The 25,518-nt window shown below is 38.0% G+C and overlaps 1 protein-coding gene across 1 annotated transcript in view; it reads right to left on the reverse strand.

The window, feature by feature from the left end:
* LOC106092866 (zinc finger protein Elbow) overlaps window positions 1–24,706 on the reverse strand; it is a 223,566-nt gene extending 198,860 nt beyond the window's left edge. Inside the window, exons 1-2 of the mRNA XM_059366131.1 lie at window positions 24,269–24,706; window positions 9,219–10,968 (exon numbers count right to left, since the gene is read on the reverse strand). Coding sequence (XP_059222114.1) covers window positions 9,219–9,275 — 57 coding nt within the window. The 5' untranslated portion in view covers window positions 9,276–10,968; window positions 24,269–24,706. The remainder of the gene's footprint in view (window positions 1–9,218; window positions 10,969–24,268) is intronic.
* Window positions 24,707–25,518: the final 812 nt, after the last annotated feature.

Consider the following 25,518-nt stretch of genomic DNA (forward strand, 5'->3'; position numbering starts at 1 on the left):
TTTTATAGTACACTCACGTTAGCCGCTGGGTCATTTGACATCAAGTAGTTGGCAAAGAAGGAAAAGAATTTACAACTGCAATAACGTAGAAATCTCTTCGTGCTTCTGATTTTTAGTTCTATCAACTTTTCTTATTTTATCTCCAATAAAGTAGGAACACTTTAGGACTTATGAACCATCATGGACATTTTTATCGGACATCTTTTCCATCGAAAGCGGATTTTCGATCGAATTTAATTAAGATCGAAGAATAAAAAAGCTACATAATTCAAACAGAGTGTAGATGGTTCTTCCTAAAAATTGGTCAAAATTTATTTTTTTTAAATATTTAACAATTGTTATTGCTTAACGTTTTCAGTTTGTTTGCATACAATTTTATGGAAAAAGGAATTAAAAATCAATAGACCGACAAAAACAATAACCTATTAAAATCTTGAAACTAGTTTGAGAGCAAAAATGAGCGAAAAAAAAGAAAATTTCAGCAAAATACTGAAGCTGATTCGGTGAAACTTTTACTACAGGACTAAAATATTCCCAAAGACAACCACACTTTGAATCAATCAGTACAAAATGCAGCTCTGACTTTATGACCAAATGTTACCGCCGATGGGTTATTTCCCGCAATCAATAGTGACCCCAATTTAAAAAAAAAAGTTGTCTTTTCCAATTTCACTGTAAAAGAAGAATTTGGCAATTTAAAATTTTGAAAAAAAAATGTGGCGTGCAAAACCGCATCCCCTCCCACCCTCAAATAAAATCCTGGCTACGTCCCTGGTGATGGACATACCAAAAAGCATACATTTCCATTCAGTTCAGCAGCAATACATCTTTAATGTTTTAGCACATTTTTGTGTTGAAACAACAGATTTTGTTAGTTGAATGTTTGCTAGAACTGCATTAATGTCTGCTTTCCCACTTTCAGCAGACAAAACCTGTTGATTTAACAAACATTTTTGTTATTTTGAACAACAAATTTCGTTGAGTGTATTGTCGATCGCTTTAATTTTGTTATGCCATTTAATACGTATCTGTACGTTTTCAATGCTTGTCAATTTTTCATCACGCCTCCCCCCATCGCCATTGCCTTTTTAATCAAACTTATATGCCTGGTCACTTAACTTTTGGTTTAGATAAAAACATCAATCACATTCTCCATAACACGCCACAACAGCAACGTCAACGTATAGAGTAGAAAAGAGACGAGCAAACAGACAATTAGACATTGTCACCTCTAGTCGATATTATCGGTTACAACAGAAGCTATAAAATTCCACATAAATTACCGGTATTTACCAAACAAATAATTAATGGAGGATCAAGATAACAAAACTTAATGCAGAGAGAGGCATACAAGATAGAGGTAGCCGTGTGTAAATGAATGTCAGTAAGTTACCAAGTGTGTGAGTATGAGAGCTGGGAAAGACAATGGACTCATTGAGAGATTGAATGAACCAACAGCCCAATTAACTGGCGCCAAGGGGTGTAATCATAATGGCCACTGTTAATCAATAATCATTGCTGAGCAAACACTGGCATCAGCAGCCGCAACAACAACCAGCACTTTGGGCTTTTTGTGTTGTTCTGTACATTAAAAAAAGAAAGTCTCTGGCAGACAAGAACACCCAATCATCCAGGTTACACAGTAAAGAGTTACTGTGCAACAGCAATAGAAATGGAATCAGATATGTGAGATTACAGCTACCAGCAGGAGAGTCAACAGCAAGACAATCGAACACAAAACCCCAACCAAACAAACAAATAATCAATCTCAATCACATCAATTACACTCGGATTCAGTTTGCTTGCTGCCACTATACATTTTCCATTCTCTCATTTACTGATCACTTTAGGATGTACTCGGGCTACCCTACAATGGGCTTTGTGTTTTTAGCTTAAGATATGCAAGTCTTTCAAATGCAAATGCAAATGCCCATAAACATTTCGTAAAGGAACAGGGGCAAACTTTTCACAATGAGTGCTGTCCGATTCAAGTTTTGAGCTCAATGATGAGGGGCCTCCTTTTTATAGCCGAGTTTGAACGGCGTACCGCAGTGCTACACCTCCTTGGGGAGAAGTTTTTACATGGCGGCCATACCATTTTTTCAAATAGCATAGTTCCTCACAGGATTCGAACCCAGGCGTTCAGCGTCACTGGTTGTGGTAAGTGAAACACTTATGAACACCAAAACTCATACCAAATACGGCCCAGACAGGTCTATACGAGGGCGCTCCCAGAAATTGCTGACCTATAAAAAAAACAACAAATTTGGGATAATGTTTTTTATTTCTCAACATAACCTCCTTTTAAATCGATTCACTTTTTCAATAGAAGCATGCTGAAGCAATTTGAACTTTAATTCATGGATCTTTGCCATCGCAATGGTGGATTGGTGAATTGCGCTATTTCTGTTGTATTGGGAGCAATCTCTGCATCCATCTTGCATACTCATCACTTTTTTCGTCAATATACGATGCCGAAAACTTTCTCAAAAATACCTCTCACCTCAGCTAGTTCACGAACTTGACCCATCTAAAACCATTTTGTGGTTTTTATGTATTTCTGGCGTGGGCACCTCAACAGTTTGACCACTACGATGTTCGGTATGGCAGCTCGTACGGCCCGGTTCAATATTTTATGGTTGTAAACAAAAGCCCAGACTCTCCCAAAGTAAAATCTAGCTCAGTCTTACTTTGGCTGGACTGAGATCTTCCAAATAAAAGTATTGTATTACATATCGTTGACCGATATTTTCAATTTTTGCAAATTCACTGAGATATCTAGTTTTGAGCTGTCCAAAAAAAAAAAACTAAAAACCGTGGCGGCTTTAAAAGGTTGTCACTTTTAACGAAAATATTTATTTCCATTCTACTACAGCCATCTCTATGTCAGGTCGGCCACTTTTGGGACCGACCTTGTAAATAAATGTGCAAATTTGCTTTGATATCATTGACGACATTTTATTCAAGTTTTTTTGCTCAATGATAAGTGATTTGATATAAAAATTTTGCTCTCATATCAGCGACGGGCATCGAATTCAAGTTTTTAAGCTCAATGATAAGTGATTTTCTTTTTGCCGAAACAGAAAGCTAGCATTATTATTTTAGCAGAAAATATTTCTTATGTTCTCGCCAAGATTCGAACCCAAGTGTAGAGCGTAATAGGCGGACACCTGCACCATGGTGGGCTGCTTATAAGTAGCTAACGTCCGTATGTGAACAGATACCCCAATTTGACTTTAAAAGTCCATATAAACTTCAACTTCTGCAAGCTTGGCTGAAATTTGGTTTTCAAAAAACAAACACCCACATCAAATAACTGTGTTACCACAGTTGCGGCAGACCAAGGCCTATGGTGGGAATCGAACTCACGACCCCCTCTCTGAAAATCCGAGCACGCTACCATCTCGGCTACTGGGGCACCTCCCAAGCAGATTACTGAGTAAAAACTAGTTCGGCCCGGCCGAACTTAATGCCTCCCCCACCACCTCAGGTATATGTATAAACCACCTTTCATCATAATCCAGTTATGCACCCATAGCAGCTGTATCGAAATAGGGTCCGTTTTGGACGAAATTCAGCACGGACATTGAGTGGTCTAATAATAAAAGTCACTGTTCAATTTTGGTTCAACATTGATAGTTTTGGCGGCTATATCCAAATATAGACCGATCTGAACCATATAAGACACGGAAAGCCTAACATAAGTCACTGTGTCAAATTTCAGCGAAATCGAATAATAAATCAAATATCAGTCTATATGACAGCTATATCTAATCTGGACCGATCTGGGCTGTCTTCAAGAAGGATATCGAAGAGCTTAACACAACTCAATGTCTTAAATTTCAGCGACATCGGACAAAAATGTGCCATTTATGGGCCTAAGACCTTAAATCGAGAGGTCGGACTATATTACAGCTATGTCCAAGATCGGGAGATCCGTTTTTATGGGAGCTATATCACTTTACAGATCGACTTTGGAAGTATTAAAAAAATACAAAGTACAGCCCAATTGCATAACAATTGCGGTTTCTAGGGGCTCAAGTGTGGGAGCTATTTCGTAATTTTTTTTTTCCTTAAAAACCTACATCAATTAGGCAAGTAATCCAACAACCTATGGTGATGGGGTATAAGAAGGGTAAATATCCAATTGCAATCTGAACGGGGGTATACTAACATAGCCACTACATTTGTAACACATCGAAATATTGGTCTAGGGCCCCATATATTCTTAATCGCCATGACATTTTAAGACAATATTCGTCCGTCAGACAGACGGTCAGTCTGCCAGTGGAAAGCACGCTAACTTTCGAAGGAGTAAAACTAGACGCTTGAAAATTTGGACATATACTTCCTATCAGTGTAGATCAGTTGGGTTTGTAAATGGTCTATGTTTTGATATAACTGCCATATAAACCGATCTTGGATCTTGGCTAAAATTTTGTATGAAGTCTTTTGTTTTGACCTCTAACATTTATGACAAGTATGGTCCAATCGGTTCATAACCTGATATTGCTCCCATATAAAATGATCTCCCGATTATATTCCTTGACCCTCTAGATGAGACATCATTCTTATCCGAATTGGATGAAGTACAACGACTTCTCCTGTGATCTTCAACATGCGTGCCAAATATGGTCTTAATTGGTCTATAATCGGATATTGTTTTCATATAAACCTATCTCCCGATATTAGTTATTGAGTTCCTATAGAAATTTTTATCCGATTTGGCTGAAATTTTGCACAATGACTTCTACTATGGTCTCCAACATTCAAACCAAGGCTCCAATAACATGTCAATTTTTATAACCACCACAATAGGATGGGGGTATACTAGTTATCCCGTTTGTTACACCTCGAAATATTGATCTAGGACCCCATAAAGTCTGATTCAAACTAGCCCGATGTCCGGCCGTCCGTCTGTCGAAATCACGATAGCGGTCGAACGCGTAGAGCTAGCCGCTTGAAAATTTGCAGAGATACTTTATAATGATGCAGGTCGTTGGGGATTGTAAATGGGCCATATCGGATCAGATTTGGATATAGTTTCCATATAAACCGATCTCCCGATTTGACTTCGTGAGCTTCTGGAAGCATCAATTTTCATCCGATTTGGTTGAAATTTTGTACATAGTATCCTGTTATGACTTCCAACAACGGAGCCAACTGCAGTCTAAATCGGTCTATAACCTGTTATAGCTCATATATAAACCGACCTCCCGATTTGACTTCCTGAGGCCCTAGAAGCCGCAATTTTAGTACGATTTGGCTGATATTTTACATATAGTGTTCTGTTATGACTCTCAACAACTGCGCCAAGTACAATCCAATTCGGTCTAAAACTAGATATAACTCCAATATTTTAGCAGAATTAATGGTGGTGAGTTCCCAAGATTCGGCCCGAACTTAGCACTCTTTTATTCTTTGTTTGCCTATAAAGAGATACTGGGCAAAGAACCTGACAAATACAATCCATGGTGAGATTCGGGCCGGCCGATCTTAGCACGATTCTACTTGTTCGGTGTAGTAAGTTTATTTATTAGAAAATTTTTGTATTAAACCAAATCATTCCATATGGTAGCATCCCATGAAGTCGATTTAATCCAATTTTAAACCTTTTCCTTCTTGCATTTGCTTGCTTACTTGTTTTATTTTTCAGTTCATTCCGTCATTCACTCCAAGTGTCTGCTTGTCTTTAGCAAAACATCAATCAGTGTTATCTTACACAGCTGGTAACCAAAAGATGGACAGACAGCCTGGCAGGCTGGCAGACAGACAGACAGACACAGAGGAATGAATGACTGCTAGGGTTGTGGCTTTTTGGAAAGGGGATACTCATTCACATTTGATTAAATAACCACAAAAGCCAAGACTCACACATACAAACAGAAATGGTAAGCCATTCATGTCATTCAGTCCATCATTCCGTCAGTCAGCCATTCAGTCAGAGGTTCACTGGCGGAGCAAACCGCTTAACCAAAATGCACTGCAAAACAAAATAACAACAGACAGCATTTTTCAATTCCAATTGACACATACTTAAAATTGGAAACCAGTGGTTGTGGTTACTTGTGGCGTTTCACTGTCGGCCACAGTCACAGCTTCTCGATTACAAATGGAAGACATGAAAAACGACAAATGTTTTCCAACACCCGTAGCCTTATCCTTCGCAGTCAATATCCAAAGAAGAAGAGATGACGAACGCCAAGAAGATATTGATCACAGAACAATGTGCAGTTGAAATTCTGGTTTATTTAAAGTCTGAATCTAAAGATATATAAAAAAGCATAGTTTTGAGTTAAATGGTCGCTTCGAAATTATGCTTATTACAAATATTAACACCAATTGACATTTGATGCGCTTGTTGTGCGCTCTTAATAATAACAAGTAAAAGCGTGCTAAGTTCGGCCGGGCCGAACCCTCCATCATGGATTGCATTTGTCGAGTTCTTTTCCCGGCATCTCTTCTTAGGCAAAAAAGGATATAAAAAAAGATTTGCTCTACTGATATAGATATGGTCCGGTTTGGACCACAATTAAATTATATGTTGGAGACGAACGCCAAATGTCAGCCAATTCGAATAAGAATTGCGCCCTTTGGGGGCTCAAGAAATAAAATAGAGAGATCAATTTATATGGGAGCTGTATTGGGCTATAGACCGATTCAGACCACAATAAACACATATGTTGATGGTCATGAGAGGATGAGGATAATAATTGCGACCTCTAGAGGTTCAAGAAGTCAAGATCCCAGATCGGTTTATATGGCAGCTATATCAGGTTATGAACCTAGTTGAACCTTATTTGACACAGTTGTTAGATATCATAACAAAATACTTCGTGCAAAAATTCATTCCAATCGGATAAGGATGGCACACTCTAGAGGCTCAAGAAGTCAAGACCCAAGATCGGTTTATATGGCAGCTATATCAGTTTATGGACCGATTTGAACCATACGTGGCACAGTTGTTGGAAATTAGTATACCCCCCATCCTATTATGGAGGGTATAAAAACAAGCATCCTTGATCATGCCACATGTACCTTTGAGGACATATGTATAGTTTAACCTTAGTTATACACTACACCACTCTTATGGTACCGGGTATTATGACTTAGTGAATTTGTTTGTTATACCCAGAAGGAAGACAGCTAGACCCATTGATAAGTATACCGATCGACTCATAATAATTACCTGATTCGATTTAGCTATGTCCGTCCGGATGTCCGTCCTTCCGCCCATCTGTCTGTCCATGTTAATTTGTGTACAAAGTACAGTTCTCAGTTTTCATCCGATCGTCTTCAAATTTGGCACTGTCATCGTTTTTGGCTTTGATACGAAGCCTATCAAAATTGGAAAAAATCGGTTCATATTTGAATATAGCGACCATATATATGTTTGTACGATTTGGACTCATATGTCAATAATGTGGTCATTTGTTAACCGACATTTGTTCAGGGAATTTGGCACAAACGATGCCCTTATTATTGCAGGCACTGCCGTTGAATTTCGTTGAATCGGTTCAGATGTAGATAATGCTCCCATGTATGTGTATCACCCGATGTTCAGAAATTCGCCGACAAAGGCTCTCTTAACCTTGTTAGAGAATTTCTTATCAAATTTTCTCAAAATTTTGCATAATGTGGCTTTTACTGTGTGCCGATTTTGGTTGAAATCGGTTCAGATTTAGATCTCATGATCTTAAATTCTACAGCCTTTGCAATCGTATTTATCAACCGACCTTCTAAGAATTTTGTACAGCGCTTTCTTCTAATACTGCCACTATATGTACCGATATTAGCAGAAATCGGTTCATATTTGAATATTGCACCAACGATTTTAGCTAATACTGCAGTTTTGCTATTTGCTAACCTATCTTCACGAAATTAGGCACGAGGGTTTCTCTTATGACTCTTCAGACCACTGGTGAATTTTATAAAAACCGGGTCAGATTTGGATATAAAGGGTGATTTTTTAGCTATATCAATACTGGTTGAAACAGCTCACATTGTTTCATTGTCAAACATCTTTAGTTTGGTCTATAATCTTACCATGAATCGTCGTAATTGTGAATGATGATATACATCTTTATTTTGCCCAAAATGGCATGACATGTGGTTTCAACAAGACGATGCCACACAGCTTGCGTAACAATGGACTTCGAGAGGGTAAAGTTCGGTGAACCTTTTATTTCACGTTCGTGACCGGTCCGATTCTATATCGTGCCATTTCACGCCTTTAGACTATGTTTGTGGGGCTATGTTAAAGCTCATGACTATACAGACAAGCCAGCTTCAACTGACGCGTTGGAAGACAATGTTGAAGTATTTATTCGTGAGATACCAGCGGAAATGTTGGAAAGAGTATGCCCAAATGGAACTAAGGCAACATTTGCTTGTAATAATCTTCAAACATTAAATTATATGAACCGTACTATCGATTCAAACCAAGATTTCATGAATTTTTCTGAATTTTATATTTTCTTGTTATACCCACCACCGAAGTATGGGGGTGTATTCATATTGTCATTCCGTTTGCAACACATCGACATATCCATTTCCGACCCTACAAAGTATATATATTCTTGATCAGCGTAAAAATCTAAGACGATCTAGACATGTCCGTCCGTCTGCCCGTCTGTCCGTCTGTCTGTTGAAATCACGCTACAGTCTTTTTGGGTAACCCAATATATGGGTTGTCCAAATTGTATGTCTGTGCTTGTTTAAAAAAGGTTCTATAGCTCTTAGAAACTCCCTCTTTATAACGCCCTTATATATGTGTCTCCCTATTTTCACTTTTGGGGCAAACGCATTCATCATCCAAACTTCTTAAAATGCATTACGGTTTCCTCTGTGACTGCTATAATACGTACCGATTTTGGTCAAAATTATACATTTAAATTTTTTATTTTCGACAACTTAGCTTGCCCTCCCAATGTGGTGTGGGGTATCAAAAAGTGGGATTTGCCCAACTTTTTCCGCCCTTACCTGTTACATGTAAAAGAAGGCAAACATTAGTCACAGGTCGATATTTCGGGCTGCTACAAAGATTTAACTGTAATGGTATGTCCCTCATACTATATCGATGGGTATAAAAGACTATGAGAGTACTCGCAAATATTTACAACACTTGTATAGTCTTTTTTTTTAACAAGAAATAACCGAGCTTTCTATCCCCATTTATGAATAAACTATGTCTTATTTCACTCTCTGTGATTACTTACCGCAGTTGGTGCCGCCAAATAATCCGGCCGCAAATATTGACTGCTTGCCTGCAGCATTTTATTGTAGTTTGTTAAATCCACTTTGGAGGCTTTCGATTAACACGTGTCGCCCGAAAAAGAATTTGTTACAACGTGATGGTAACTCTGTTACAGTTGTTGCTGCTGCAGCAGTTTTGTATTTCCGTTCGATGCTCACTCTCTCATGCACACACAAACACACCGGGTGCAAAATGCAACGAATGCAAAAAAAGAAACAGATGATTGAAGTGGTTTTTGGTTTTGTTTTTGTACGGTTAAGTTGCTGTTGTTATGCGAAGTACTTTTTTTACTCTCTAATCCACAAAATGAGAGTAAAAAATGTATGGCATAAAAGGCGCGTATTGGGTTGTAAAGAGATTTTCTACACGGAGAGAGAGAGAGAGAGAAGATTTTCGTTTCCTTTGGGGATTTTCTTGTGCACTACTACTTGGAGAATTATCTTTAAAGGTGAGAGTTAACGAGCCTTGCGTTGAGGAGAGATTATTAGCAGAGGAGCACACACACGCAGATTCGTTTATTTGGTTGGAGGTCTTGAATGAGATTTTTGTCTGTGAGACATTTGAACGCAGGCGCTTTCAATGGCATGCATGTGGCATCACTCACACATGTGGAGGGTATTAAATTAATTGATGGTAATTTGTGATTTGGTGTAATTTGTTGCTGTTGCTGTTTCTCAAGCCAAGGATAATGGTGAGTGACTCTTTTTGAGTTTGCTATATGATTGATGGCACTGCTAATTGTTGAAATTAAAGATTTAATCGGCAGCCTTCAAACAAGTATGGGCTTATTGATCAAAATTGTTTTGTTTAACATTATTTGCCACTGTTGGATTCAAAAGACTGGTATTCATTTCACGGTTCACTTTCGAATTGTAATACAAAGCTTTGAGACAAGCTTTTTTGCGATTTGCAAAAGCATTAAATTCATAAAATTTTTATCTTCTTTTTCAAAACTGATTTGATGTTTTGCATTTTTGAATATTATTTCTATTTTTAAACTTATTTTAATTCTTCTATATTTTATCACACACGAATATTTTTAACATTTATTTGATTTTTTCATATTCATAGACACATTTCAGAAAACAACCCAAAAAAAAACATTTTATCACCTTCTCTAAAAATGTTAAATTAGGTTTGGGAATTTTTTCTTAGACTATGCATATATTTTCTTTATTCATCAAAATGTTTTGCTTTATTTTTGTAAACGCTACTTTTAATGATTGCTTGAAAAATTTGCCCCACTTTTGGCATTTATGGCCAATAAATTATATTTTTTTTGCTTTGTTGTTGTTCCACTTGCATTTGGTACATTTAAGTTTAATTGAGAAATAAATTTCAAATGTTTATGATTTTCTCATATTGTGCTTTGTTTTGTTTGTGGTGGCACCCAAACAAATTCACATTAATTTGGCTTTCTTCCTCGTTTTGCTTCCTCCTTTCTCGGCGCATATATTTCGCAATAAATCTATTTAGTCATAATATAGTTTTAATGATTTCTATGCATTTATTCAGTTGGCTGAGAGGGTTGGCCTAAGCTGCTGTCGTTTTTGTTATTATTAAAATTTTTCACTTTTTTCTTTGAGTGTAAATTATTTCATTTGGATTTGCTTCACTGGTTAGCTTGTGGTTTTTGTGGAATTTGTGTGGGGGACTTTCACGTCAACGGCCTGTTGTTGTTGTCGTCGTCCTTTCGGCTGGCCTTAGCCTTACTGCAAATAAAAATAAAACAAGAAAAAAAATCAACTTCTGTTGCTTATCGCATCGGTAATAATGCTGGTAACTCTGGCCGTAAGTAATGATTTCCAGCATTTGCTGGAAAACAAATGTACAAATTTATTGCGAAAAATTTACATTAGTAATGCAATTTGGCAATAAATCTTATTTTACTGCGCTTTTCCTCCTCCAGTTCATTCCATTCGTTTGCGTTTTTATATTTCTCGTGCTTGTTTGTTGTTTTGTTTTGCTTTGTGCCGCCTTATGGGTGAGTTGGTGTGCTGTGCTATTTCGCCTTGCCTTGTATGCTTAAAACATTAATTTATTACTTTATTTACGAGCTGTAAAATATTATTTTCTTTTTATAACGCTTTTTTCCCTCATATTATTATTTGCACATTACACATTGGTTGCTGGTGTTGTGTTCGCTGTGGCATTTTTGTTTGTTTCGCAAAAAGGTGGGTGGTTCCTGTGCTCCTTTATTGTTTAACATATTATTTGTTCATTTAGGTTAGTTTGTTGATAAACAGTCGAAGGCAAAACAAAGGCAAACTCAAAACCAGTAAGAAAAGCCAAAAGTCGCCCGGAGCAGATTATATAATACCCTAATAGTCAAATTTTATAACAATGCCAATAAAATATGGCTACTATTGCCATAAAAGTGCACATCAGATGCAAGACATATATGGAGGCTATATCTAAACCTCATCCACATCGGATGAAAGATATATATGGGAGCTATATCTAGAACTGAACCGATATTGATGAAATTTTGCAGACGAGTTGAGACGCCAAATCGAACACCTCTTGAAAAATTTTGTTAAGATGGAACCAAAATTGTGCCTGCTACAGCCAAAATAGTCCATATCGGGTGAAAGATATATATTAGAGCTATATCTATTGGGTTGCCCAAAAAGTAATTGCGGATTTTTTAAAATAAAGTAAGTCCACTATATGAAAAATCCGCAATTACTTTTTGGGCAACCCAATAAAACTGGACCGAATTTTATGAAATTTTGGGCACAAGTTGAAACGTCAAATCTAACACCTGACCCAAAATTTTGCCAAGATTGGATCATATCGGATGAAAGATATGTATGGATGAAATCGGTCGCATTTATCCTTGAGTCAAAGAAATGGCATATGAAAGATTTGATTACTGCTAGCTCGTCTCCTCTTTACGTTGCAAACAAATGCACAAAGTTATAATAACCGATTCCCCAGTTGTGGCGCAAAGAAATCATGTAAGGAGCGTGATTAATTTCGTTTCGTATATTGTGTGGTAAACACTATGGGTTCTTTAATAAAATATTATATAAATGGTTTAAGAGCCTAGGTTAGGTTGAAAAGAGGGTGCGACTATTTACCAACCCCATGCCACCATGTACATACACCTGAGCCAGTAATTGGATTTTTGTGCACTCTTAATACTAAACAGTAACCTCGAAAAAGAAAACTAAAGTCAGGAAGTCAGTGTTACTTACAAAATCCTTAATTGTTTTCCATATCACGCCCATTATTGGTTCATGTTTGGTATTGCGTCAACACATAAGTGCCAGTTTCTGTTATCAGCGAAATCTGTGTAATGACATACAAAATGCTATAACATCTCATAATCTTCCCCACATCCCCTACACATGCTATCACTTGCCGCACTGATTTTGCATAAGTGAGCTCGAAGTCCTATGTGTCCCGTTATGACGCCAAAGGCTATACTGACCTCCATCTTAATTCCCTTCATCGTGATGTTCGCCTTCCCGGCCTCGGGTTAGCCAAGTTTATCGACCCCAAGGCCCACTCTGCCCCCTAGCTTTAATCCATCCGTGTAACCTGATCTTCCAGATGGCAACATAGGGTTCCGTCAATGCAAGACTGTGCCGCTGGTAGTTGTGCCGCACACTCGTCCTCAAGTGTCGTCGGAGGCATCCGATCGGAAACTTCTTCCTTCCTTCCTGGTTTCCTATCGTCACCTGGATTATACCGCGATGGTATGAGCTGCTCCCATCCTCAATCCATTCTCCCATCGCCTTAAGTCTCATAGCCGCGGTGGCTGCCTCACATTTAATCTGTATGTCAATGAGTCGGATATAAAGAATAGTCTCCAGTGCCCTAGTGGGCGTGATCCTCATCGCTCCGCCTATACCAAGTCAACATGTTGTCTGAACCTGTTGTATGATCCTTATGTTGCACTTTTTCTTCATAGGAGTCCACCAAACTACTGAGTATCAAAGTCTAATGATGCTCTTTTAGAACCAGTTGACTATCCTCGGATTCAGGCCCCATATCTAGCCTATGGCCCGTCTACAAAGTGCCCAACATCCGTGAGCCTTTTCAGTTCGCTCCTGGATGTGACACTTCCAATTAAGTTTCCTATCCAAGCTCACTCCTAAGTATTTATCCTTGTTAGATATCGAAATCGTTTCGTTGAGGAAACGTGATACGTCGAATTGGCCCACCTTCGTCTTTCTCGTGAAGAGGCATATTTCTAGTCTTCTCTGGATTAACATTGAGACCTGGCCCAGTCATGTGCTATATGCAAGACCCTTTCGGCCCTTCTGCATACCTGGTTCGGATCCTTACCCTTAGGAAGTATTATATATCGTCTGCATAGTAGACGGGTTAAACTCCCTCCTCAGTCAGCATCCGTAATAGGTCATTTATGGTGGTCACCCGTAGGAGTGGAGATGACGTGCCCTCTGCCACTTTCTCCCTTATATTTATGTCATGGGACACACAATTTATCCACCTGTACCTTAGCATATGGTTTATCCAGTCTCTAAGGACCGAATCCACCCGGTACTGGTCTAAGGATTGTATCAGTGTGTCGGTCCGCACATTGTTGAAAGCCCCCTCGATGTCAATGCATACCGCCAGTGTGCACGTTTTGGCATCGAAGGATTCTTCTATTTTATGCACAACCTCATGCAGGGAAGTCTCCACCGACCTTCCCTTGGCATAGTTATGCTGTTTGTATTTAAACAGTTCGCTGGATGTCCTAGTCTTTATCATGGTATCCACAATGCGTTCCATGGTTTTGAGTAGAAAGAACGTAAGGCTCATAGGTTTGTATGCCTTTAGTGTCGCATAACTTGCCTTGCCGTTCTTGGGTATAAATACCACCTAGTCTCTGCAAGGATTTCGGAGTGCAAGGCACGCTGTGAAAATATTGGCCAGGTGGGGCGCCAGATAGTCTGCCTCTTCTGTAGTAACGTAGCGTAGCAAAATTTGCAAAATTAAACAGAAACTTTACACAGATTCTTTTTGCTTATAGGCTGGTTATGTTTGAAGATGGGCTTTATCGGACTATATTTTGATATAGCCCCCATATAGACCGATCTCTCGATTCAAGGTCTTAGAGCCATTAATGACTCATATGTTATGCGATTTCGTTGAAATTTGGGACAGAGAGTTGTGTCAGGCGCCTTCAGTTCCATGTACAATGAGGCCCACATCGGTCTATTTTTGAAAATAGCTGCCATATAAACCTATCTCCCGTTTTAAGGTATTGAATACATAAAAGACGCATTTCTTACCCGATTTCGCTGAAATAGCACAATGTATTGTGTAAGGCCTTTTAGCATTCGCACTGTGTAAGGTAAGGATCGGACTATATATGGCTGTATATGTCACATATACCAATCACTCGATTTAATGCCTTGGACCCATAAGAGGTGCCTTCATTATTCGATTTCACTGAAGTTACGCACAATGTGTTGCGTTAGGCACCTCGATATTCGTACCGAGATTAACCTGTTATATTTGGATATAGCTGACGGACATACCGATCTCTCGATTCTTGGGCTCGTGAAAGCAGAGCTTGTTAGTCGGTTTCGTTGCAATTTGGCACAGAGAGCTGTATTAGGTTCTTTGAGTTCCATGTTTAATTTTGCTCTGATCAGTCCATATTTCGATATTGCTGCCATATAAACCGATCTTCCGTTTTAAGGTTTTGGGCCCATTAAGGGCCCGTAGAGGCCTCCGTGGCTCAGAGGTTAGCATGTTCGCCTACGATTGCGAACGCCTGGGTTCAAATCCGGCGTGAACATCAACAAAATTTTCAGCGGTGGAAATCCCCTTACTAATGCTGTCTACATTTGTAAGGTATCCTACCATGTTAAAATTTCTCTACCAAGTGGTGCCGCTATGCGGCACGCCGTTCATCAAAAAGTCCCGTCTGTCGAAATCATGATAGCGGTCGAACACGTAAAGCTAGCCGCTGAAATTTTGCACAGATACTACTTATTTATGTAGGTAGTTGGGGATTGCAAATGGGATTTATCTTTGCAGATTTAGATATAGCTTCCATATAAACCGATCTGCAGATTTGTACAACGACTTCTCCTACGAGCTTTAATATCGGTCCATACTTTACTTGGCTACATCGGCGCAATACCTGATATAGCTCCCATTCCAATGTGTCTCTCAATTTTAATTTACATCTTGGGCCCCACTATTAAATCTAATATTGGCTCCAGAATCCAAGCCAAGTATGGTTTGTATCGGTGCATAGCTGCAATAGCATGGCAATTCTTTTTTTGCCTCCTGAGAGATAACTGGCTAATAACTTGATAAATGAGATCCTTAGTTCGGCCGTACCCTTAAGTAAATATGATTGGGTGCGGCCGAACTTAGCACGCTTTTACTTGTTTTATTTAATTTTATTTTTTTATTTATGTTATTTTACATTATTTATAATATTTTAAATTATTTATAATCTTCTTTATATATAAAAATCAATTTGTGTTTGTTTGTGTGTTCCTTATAGACTCAGAAACGGCTGAACCGATGCACCGATTATGCACCGATGATGCATAATGATCCCGTGGTGAAAATAGGGTACTACATTTTTTGATATCTGAAACGCCAGATCTCGGAGATGGGTGGTGCGATTTTGTGTGCTCTCTTATAGTAACCAACAAACAAAAATTTGGTATTCAAAATTCAGATGGAGTATCTAGGGGGGGCGCCCCACCCCCAAAACCTCGCCAAATATATATATATATATACCAATCACGACAATATGGGACTCAAATGAATGGAATTTAAGATTAGAAAACGTATCTGATATCCAATTGTCGGACCATGTGATTGGGGGACAACCCCAAGCCCCAAAACACCCCTAAATCGGAAATATTTACCGACCATGGCAATATGGGACTCAAATGAAAGGTATTTGCGAGTAGAATACGAATCTGATATCCAAATGTGGGACCACGTTTCTGGCGGTCCACCCCTTTCCCAAACAGGACTTATTTACTGACCATGGGTATATGGGGCTTAAGTAAAAGATATTTGAGTGTAGAATACGAATCTGATATCCAGATGTGGGACTAAGTGATTCCCAAGAACATACCCCAAAGAAGACAAATTAACGAACATAGCAATATGGGACTCAAATAAAAGGTCTTTGGAAGTAAAGAACGAATCTGATATCAATGTTTGGGAAAAGTGTCTATGGGTCCACCCCACCCCCATAACACCATCCAAATAGGAAGTATTTGCTGAACATTGCAATATGAGGCTCAAATAAGAAATATTTTAGAGAAGAATACGAATCTGATATATATTTTTAAAACCAAGCCACTGAGAGACCGCCCCATCCCCAAACCGGTTATGTTGCCGACTATGGAAAAATGGAGCCCAAGTGAAGGGTATTTGGGAGTAGACCATGAATCTGACATCAACATTCGGGACCAATTATCTAGGGGACGTCCCAACACCATAACAAGCCCCAAGTAGGACGTATTTGCTCACCAAGACAATTTGGGTCTTCAAGACAGTGGGGCTCGATATTCATAGTTTTTAGGGCCCATACCCCAAACCGGACATATTTGCTGGCTTTTTCAATAAGGGGTTTAAGTGTATGGTATTTGAGATTAGAAAAATGTAGGACAATGTATTTTAGACTTCACCCCTTCACCAAAACACCTCCCAGAGGGTAAAAATTTTTCGACCATGCCAATATGTGGCTCAAATGAAAGGTATTTGAGATAAGAAAACGAATTTGATAACCAATCTTTGGGCCATGTGTTTGGGGGACGCCTCATCCTGTAAACTCCTCTTAAGCCAATGGCAATATGGGGTTTAAATAAATGGTATTTGAGAGAAGAGCACGATGCTGATATTTTTTCAGGGCCAAAGGTCTGGGGGACCACCTCACCCCCGAAAACACACCTAAATCAGACATCATGAGAATATCGGGCTGAAATAAAGTATTTTAAGAATGGAGTACACCTTACATCCAAACTTAAATTCGTAGGTCAATAAAGATCATATGGGATTCAGATAAAGGCACTTATATTGTAAAACTGTTTGTTTCACTAAATGCTCTTTAATTGTCGAAAATAAATATTCCAAGGGAAATTTTGTTCCATATTAAGTAAAAGAAGGCGCAGCGGAGCGGGCCCGATCCAGCTAGTTATATATATAATTTCACTTTATGTTGTGTTACTCTCTTACTAACAACCGCTTAAAAAATTGAGCAAAAGCCAAAATAAACTACTAACAGCCAGCACACAGTGTTTGTTGTTGTTAGCAGCCTTTTTTCTATGAGAGGAAAACACAAAACAAAGAGATCAAGAGCTAAGAGGGGAATCCCATACTGGTCCCATATAAAAATTTAGAAAATGCGTTTTCATATAAAATTTCAAGCAAAAAGTTTAAGTTGCCTGTGGACCGGCAACCGCAACGGATGACTCAACCCTCGAAGGGTTAAAGACACCTGTGGACTGATCACTGAGGCCCTAACAGCCAATCATTGGCCGTAATTCTTTCTTATCAGTAATTTTTTTCAATTAAAATTCTTTGCAACATCCATTGCAATGAAAGCCCAAGGTTTAGCCCATAAGTAGAGACCTTTAACTTCTTAATTTTGTAAAGAAATTGGTATTTCTCTTTTTTAATTTGCAATATATTTGCTCTCCCCATTGTTGTTATATTCTGCAGAAAACGCTACACAGTTATTAATTATTCCTGCTCTCTTCACTCTTATTTGGCAACTTTTTGTATAATTTTTTAGACGATTGTTTCGTCCCATTTGCTGCTGCCTTCCTTCCTGTTGTTCCCTTGCTCTCTAATAATTGCTATTATTTATGTTGTTATTCATTATTATTATTTTTTAAGAGCGCAAAGTAAAAAAAAAATACCAACTAGAAAAAATGGCTTGTAAGGTAAAATATAATTATACTTAATTATGGAGTTTTAAGCATTCAAGTGGGCTCGTTTAGCGATATTTGCCGCAGCTCCCTTGACTGCCACCCCACCGCCCATGACTATGTTCGCCTTAAATAAGTGATTAATTATTTTTAATTAGTTTTATTTTTACAGACTGCAGTCAAATTTCGATAGATTGCTCGAAGGCTTAGGGGGGTTCGAGGTACTGCAGTGGTGATTTATGATGCTCTTATCGATTAGATAGGAGCTAAAAAGCGAGCCGCGTTCTCAATCATTTTGCGGTAATCGATAATAATTTGTTTGTGGCAGCTTTAAGTTCAGGCGAAGAGTGGAGGTTTAGAGGTGAAATGTGCCTGGCTGATGTGCAATAAATCTGAGTGAAACTCAATTCTAAATGTGGGCTTGGATGAATGAATGATTTATATATGGGCTGACTTGAAGTAGAAATACCACAGTAACAGACATTAATCAACTCAATTATGAATGTGAAATGTTGAAAAATCCCCACTGTGTAGTGATAGATTACTTTGTGGGAAACACACAATACCCGGTCACATGTGGGAGGATTTATAGAATGTCAACGCTGAAATTGAGGTTTTAAATTATTTCTCTAAGCTATTGAAAATAACATTTGAGAAGATCGCTTTCCATAGAATCTATAACCGATAACAATAGTTCTACCAGCACTCAACATTTCTAGAATACGGTGATATAATGGAGAAATATTTTTCACTCTGAACACGTATGCCCTCCAACACTCACAAAAAATGCTACCTTCTTTGGTCAACTAGTAAACCGATATCCCAATATGATATCCTGAGCTACTAGAAGCATCAATCATTATCAATTTTTATAACACACAACGCCTCTAAACATTGATTTGCGACCCCATAAAGTACATATATTCTTGCTCATCTTGACATTCTAAGTCGAGCCTATCCATCCATTGTCGGTCGTTGGAAATGGCAAATGGGCGCTATCGTTTCCAGTTTGGATATAGCTCCCGTATAAAGTGGTTTTTCGACTTGACTTGTAAAGCCTCTAATAGCCGTAAGTGTAAACCGATTGAGCAGAAATTATGTATGTAGTATTCCTATAAATTTTTAATTTTTATACAAAATACCATTGGATGGGGGTACTAACTAATCTAGTCATTCCGTTTGTAACACCTTGAAATATTGAACTGTGACGTCATAAAGTACATATTTATTCTTAACCATCTTGACATTCTATGTTGATCTATCCGTCCCCCTCTGGCTGTCCGTCTGTCGAAATCACGATCGCGTTGAACGCGTTCAGCTAGCCGCATTCGCACAGAAATATCTTATTGATGGAGGTCGTTGGGTGTTGTTGAAGGGTTATATCGGTTCAGATTTTGATATACAAACCGATCACACCTTTTGATTGATTGATTTGATCTTGAGCCCCTAGAGGCCTCAATTTTCGTCCGATTTGGCTCTAATTTGGCACAAAGTCTTATCTCTGACTTCATACAATATATCCGTGCCAATTATGCTCCAAATCGGAAAATTGGCGTGATTACTTCTGTAATGATTCCAACATCGGTGCCAAGTAATATCCGAATATCTTTATATGGTGATATAGAACCCCTTTAATACCTATACCCCGATATGACTTCTTGACACCACAGAAGGCTCAATCAATCCCAATGATTTGATTGTTAAAAAATAATTCAAATAAAAACTAAGTTCATAAAGATAAATTTTCAGCGGTTTCCGAACTTAGCTCGTTTTACATCTTTTTTATTTATCTTTCGAGGCGACCTTATGATCAAAGTTTTTTTGTATCGCAAATTCGTCTTGATTTCTTCGAAAAAAGCAAGTAAAGGCGTGCTAAGTTCGGTCGGGCCGAATCTTATATACCCTCCACCATGGATCGCATTTGTTGAGTTTTATTAAAAAAGTAAATATACTTTCTTTTAAAAAATCCGCAATTACTTTTTGGGCAACCCAATAGATTGTTGCCGTACTATTGGGTTGCCCAAAAAGTAATTGCGGATTTTTTAAAAGAAAGTAAATGCATCTTTAATAAAACTTAGAATGAACTTTAATCATATATACTTTTTTTACACTTTTTTTCTAAAGCAAGCTAAAAGTAACAGCTGATAACTGACAGAAGAAAGAATGCAATTACAGAGTCACAAGCTGTGAAAAAATTTGTCAACGCCGACTATATGAAAAATCCTTTTGGGCAACCCAATATTTTAGCAGACTTCTTGCTGTTACAGCAACGGGGCTAAAACCCTTGAATACCAATGAAATTTGCAAATTTCGCCGAAAACAACGAAACTGGGAAGGGCTTAAACTATAAACTTAAACTAGAGGCATTTCTACGCTTACGGCTGCCGATCTCCACATATAAAGTAATAAAGTCATCACAGGCGCATTAATTACCCTATTTCGCTAAAATTTGAAACAGTACATCGAATTGAGGCTCCCGATGTTCGAACCAAATATGGTCCAGATCAGACCCTCTTAAAAAGTAGCTTCCATACAAATACAGCTTCAATTTATAGTCCTAAGTCCATAAAAGGGGCATTTATTACCCTATTTCGTTAAACTATATGCTAATCATCCAAACCAAATATGATCCAAATCGGACGGAAGGTAAGGTTCGGCCAAACTTAAATCGTTTTTACTTATTTTAAACGACGGCCAGATTTTGTAATAAAAAAGTAATAAAATAGGTTAAATTAACTTCTTCATGACATTGCCTGACTATGGTATGGTCCTGCAGGCATATATCCGGCGATCACAGAATGCGTAAGGTGGGCTTTGAAGCTCATGTATCACTGTAGAACAGCGAAACGGTCTCTAGGACATCAAAACCCCTATGGGGAAATCCTGATTATGAGAAGACGAGGCTATTACTGAAAGAAAGTAAGCAGAAGGTCAGTATAGCTTTCGGTATTAAGATGTGCACATAGGATTACGAGCTCATTTATGCAAAATCGGTGCGGCAAGAAACAACATGTGTAGAACATGTGGGGAAAATGATGAGACGTTGCACAGTGTGAGAAAATCGGAAAAAAACTTGTAAAAATTATGCCGTCTTAGAACGGGTATAGATATGCCTTCACAAATTGCAAAATACGAAGCAGATCTCGGTCAAAATTGCAAAAAAATTAAAGTCGAATATCTCCGATACCAATGGAGATACGATATTGTAGACTTCAAGCGGACTTTTTGTAGTGGTTTTCGAACACAAACCAGACCATAAATGAAGATTTGGTGGCCCGAAGAATTTTCCGAAATACCGAGGAGAACAACTTTGAAATTTTGCATACAATCTCGTTTGCACCGCAGCTCTAATCATTTCAAAGATATATCTACCCGTTCTCATACGCCATAATTTTGACTAGTTTTTGCCCGGCTTTCGCGGCTAACAGACACCGGCACTTTGGTGGGGCCGCAATATCAGACATGAACCGACTTATGGGCGTTGTATGCATTACTTAGAGCGCACCACAAGCCGATGACTGGCTTAGGTGTACGTCCATAGTAGCATGGGGCGGATTAATATCCGCACCCTCCTTTCAACATAACCTTACTTAAACTAACTTCTACATTCTATTTAATGGTCCAAGATCTTACCATGCCCGGCCGTCTGTAGTTAGCACGCTAAGGCTCTAAAGAGTTAGGCTACGTGCACGAAAATTGCGCATATATGTTTTGTTGATGTCCAACGGTTGGGAGGGATTTTAAATGGGCCGAATCGAGTTGTGTTTATATACAACTCCATGTGAACCAATTTCCTATTTGACTTCCTGTGTTCCTTCAAAGCGTCACTATTATCCGATTTGACAGAAAATTCGCGCAATGGTTCGAGTCCAAAGTGGTTTGTTACTCGATAGAGCTGTCAACATTTTCATATCCTACACCACAACTGTGGTAGAGGGTTTTATAACTAAGTGCATTTGTTTGAAACATCCAGAAGAAAGAGTGATATACCCATTAAAAAGTTAACCGAAAGACTCAGAATCACTTTCTGATTCGATTTAGCTATGTCTGTCTGTCTGTCAATGTTAATTTGTGTACAAAGTAAATGTCGTAATGTTTGTCCGATTGTCTACAAAATTGGTAAAGGCATGTTTTTCGGTATAGAGACCAAACCTATTGATATTGGTCAAATCAGTTGAGATTTGGATATAGCTTCCATATGTATGTTCATCCGATTTGAACTAATATTGCAATAAATTCGTCATTTGCCATTTGATTCGCACAGATTGACGAATTTCAATGAAATCGGATAAGATTTCGATGTAGCTCTCATATATATGTATCGCCCGATTTTCAATTCTACTGCCTTTACAAGCGCATTTATTGACCAACCTCCCCAAAATTTAGCATAAAGTGTTCCACTACGACTACCACAATATCTAAGGAGTTTTTTCGAAATGGGTTCAGATTTGGATATAGCTTCCATATATATGTTCTTCCGATTTGAACTACTATGGCAATTATGTGATTCTCGAACTAACTGATGAACTAGTATGGCACTAATATGATATCTCGGCATTGCTGTTGTGTTCCGTATAAATTGGTACAGACTTAGAACCAATTTCGCCCGATTTTCACTCCTGGAGCTACTTAAGGCACATTTGTTCATCAGTCTTTCCACTTTTTTCGACGATTACCATCATGTTTAAGGAGTTTCGTCGAAATCGGCTAAGATTCATTGATTTGTTCGTCCAACTTTTAATAATCTGCAATTATGTGGTCATTTGTCAACCGATTGTCACAAAAGTGGCACATATACATATGTATTTATCTAAAGACTGTTGACATTTTTGTTAAAATTTATCATATTCGGATCAGATTTATATTTAGCTTCTCTACATAGATATACGCATCGCCCAATTTGCCAAAAAAAAGTGCCGTAGTTTTTATAATTTTGAACACTTTGGCTCGAAATTTGATATCGATTGGTTTATAACCTCAAATGGGTTATACACCGCATCAAATTCAGTTCAGTACTAGATGTAGCTCCTAAATTCCACTTATAGGGTGGGTGTAGGGTATTACATAGTCTTTCCATACTTGTTCATAATTATTCGTGCATTATTTCGAGCTGCTAGCGGTAGTCGTTCGAGAGTTTCAGTACTTTAGACTGATAAACGGATGAAAAACGCTCTATCGACATGTAATGGGAAGGCTGTTGGGAATATGTACACTTTCTTGGGTCTGGGGCAATATTTCAAGACACTTCAAACTTTGAATGGCTAATGGGTAGGGTTTTATCATCCCCATATATATATACATAAAATGTACCATATGATCGATATAATTGACGCCTAAAGCAATGTGTTGGAAGTTTTTCCCCAATCTCTGGATAAGCGTACGGTTTGAATTGGTTTGATATAGCGCAATTCGGAGCCTGCTACACAAAATTTCGTAGTGCGCTGCGAATTGGTTGCGCATCCAGCACGTCTTTTTTGTATGAAATTAAGTGATATGAAAGAAGCTTTCGCCATGGCTGTGGCACATTTGGAAGCAAAAAAAAAAACAACAACTCAATCAAATGTACTATCGAAATCTAATAAATAATACATTGTACTCAATTGCTCTAATGGTGCAGGATTAAGTTCAGTTTTGAGAAAAGAACGAGGGTCATAAAACCGCCACTAGTTGCCTATTTTCTTTACTTTAACTGCGATAGTCAAGCGTCACTTTGACATGTCAATTTATTATTATATTGATACCCAAAATAAAAGTCATTTACGAAAACTAGTGAATATTAGAAATCGCTGTCATAGTTTTAAAACATGATTTGCAGAGCGACGGCACAAGCAAACTTTTCTTTGAGGTTTTCGAAAAACTTTAGATTTTCTATGTGAAACATTTTGCAATACTCACTCAAATCGGTATATTAAATCCATTTATATATATATTTTTTTTTTACTTCTATGTTTTGCCGAAGTTAATCCTTTGTTGTTCCCTTACTTTTTGCCGTCGCAAGTTTTTGTTTGACAAAATTGATCTTATATTAAGAACTCGAAGATTAAAACGAAATTTGAAAATGGTTTGGGGAGATTTCATTGCAATTATTGTTTTGCTTAAGGGGTTAGTTGTCTTTGGCATAGCTTAAAACTAAATTATTCACCTTGAACTGTTGTTGTAACTTAATCCAAAATAGTTGACATATGTTTGGTTAATTTATTTGTTGTTTTTCTTTTTTTTTTCTTAAATTTTTTATATTTTTATTTGCTCTTAAAGAAAAAAATAATTTATCGTAAATTTTATTTGCTATTCGCTTCAACCGCGCGTTATACATTTACGTATGTGTAATAATCGGCTTCGACTAAAAACAGGCCAAAAAAATACAATAACTCTAGAGTGCAAATGCACAAAAAAGACAGAACATGAACAACAACAACTACAAAATCAACATCGACATTTGGCATACGTAGTAGGTACGCATGAATGCATTTCGCACATATGTCGTACGTAAATACGAAACGAAAACACACCACAATTCGAAAAATTCAATAAAAATTACAGATGTTGTGTGTAGCGACAATGACAACAGTAGAAATACAACTAAAATCGTGTTGTGTTGCCATTTTTGTGTTGCCCCCCAGAAAACGCACACACCGGCCAAGCAGCATACTGCACTTTACTTTCACACTTACGCAAACACAAAGATGTATTTGTTTATTCTCCCGATAAGCAAGATACTCTTTGCAAATGAGCGCTTAAAGAAGAGAGACCCCACTCGATGGCGAGAGGCGAAGTAAAAAGAGAACAAGTATGCTGAGTAGGAATTTTGTTTTCAACAAGTGTTGCTCCCCGTTGGCGAATACATTCTGAATGTATTAAGCTCTCCGATTTGGGGGGAGAGCGCTTCCAAAAGAGATTCATGTGTTTTCTCTATATTTCTCCCACTTGGCTGGTTGCCCTTTCAACGGTGTTAATGTGTAGTTAAATACTTTTAATGGCTTTTTGTGTGTTTTGTATGGTTCTCACCGGTGAGTAGCGCACAGCGTATGTGGAGCACAAAGAGAGTAACACATTTGAAATGCGGTCGGGAGGGCAAGTGGTGTTAATTTGTTTAAATAATAAGGTTGTAAATTTTAGTACTAACTTATTATTTGGGCATGAATATAAACAAACAAATAAGCATTAGCATTCCTTTCGAGTGTTCAATTGGCTGGGGTATTTAACAAAAAGAAGAGAAGATAGAAAAAACGTGTTTAGGCGCAGATATATTGTATTGAGTAAAGCCAACAAATTGTTAAGACGTTTAATACCATCACGCTAATTATTGCATTCTACACATTACACATTTCCTTTTTTGACATAGAGTTGCCAACAATTGACATTTGTATTTTTATACACTCCAACATGGCCACG

This window comes from Stomoxys calcitrans, chromosome 3 (assembly GCF_963082655.1).
Source record: "Stomoxys calcitrans chromosome 3, idStoCalc2.1, whole genome shotgun sequence".
NCBI lineage: Eukaryota > Metazoa > Arthropoda > Insecta > Diptera > Muscidae > Stomoxys > Stomoxys calcitrans.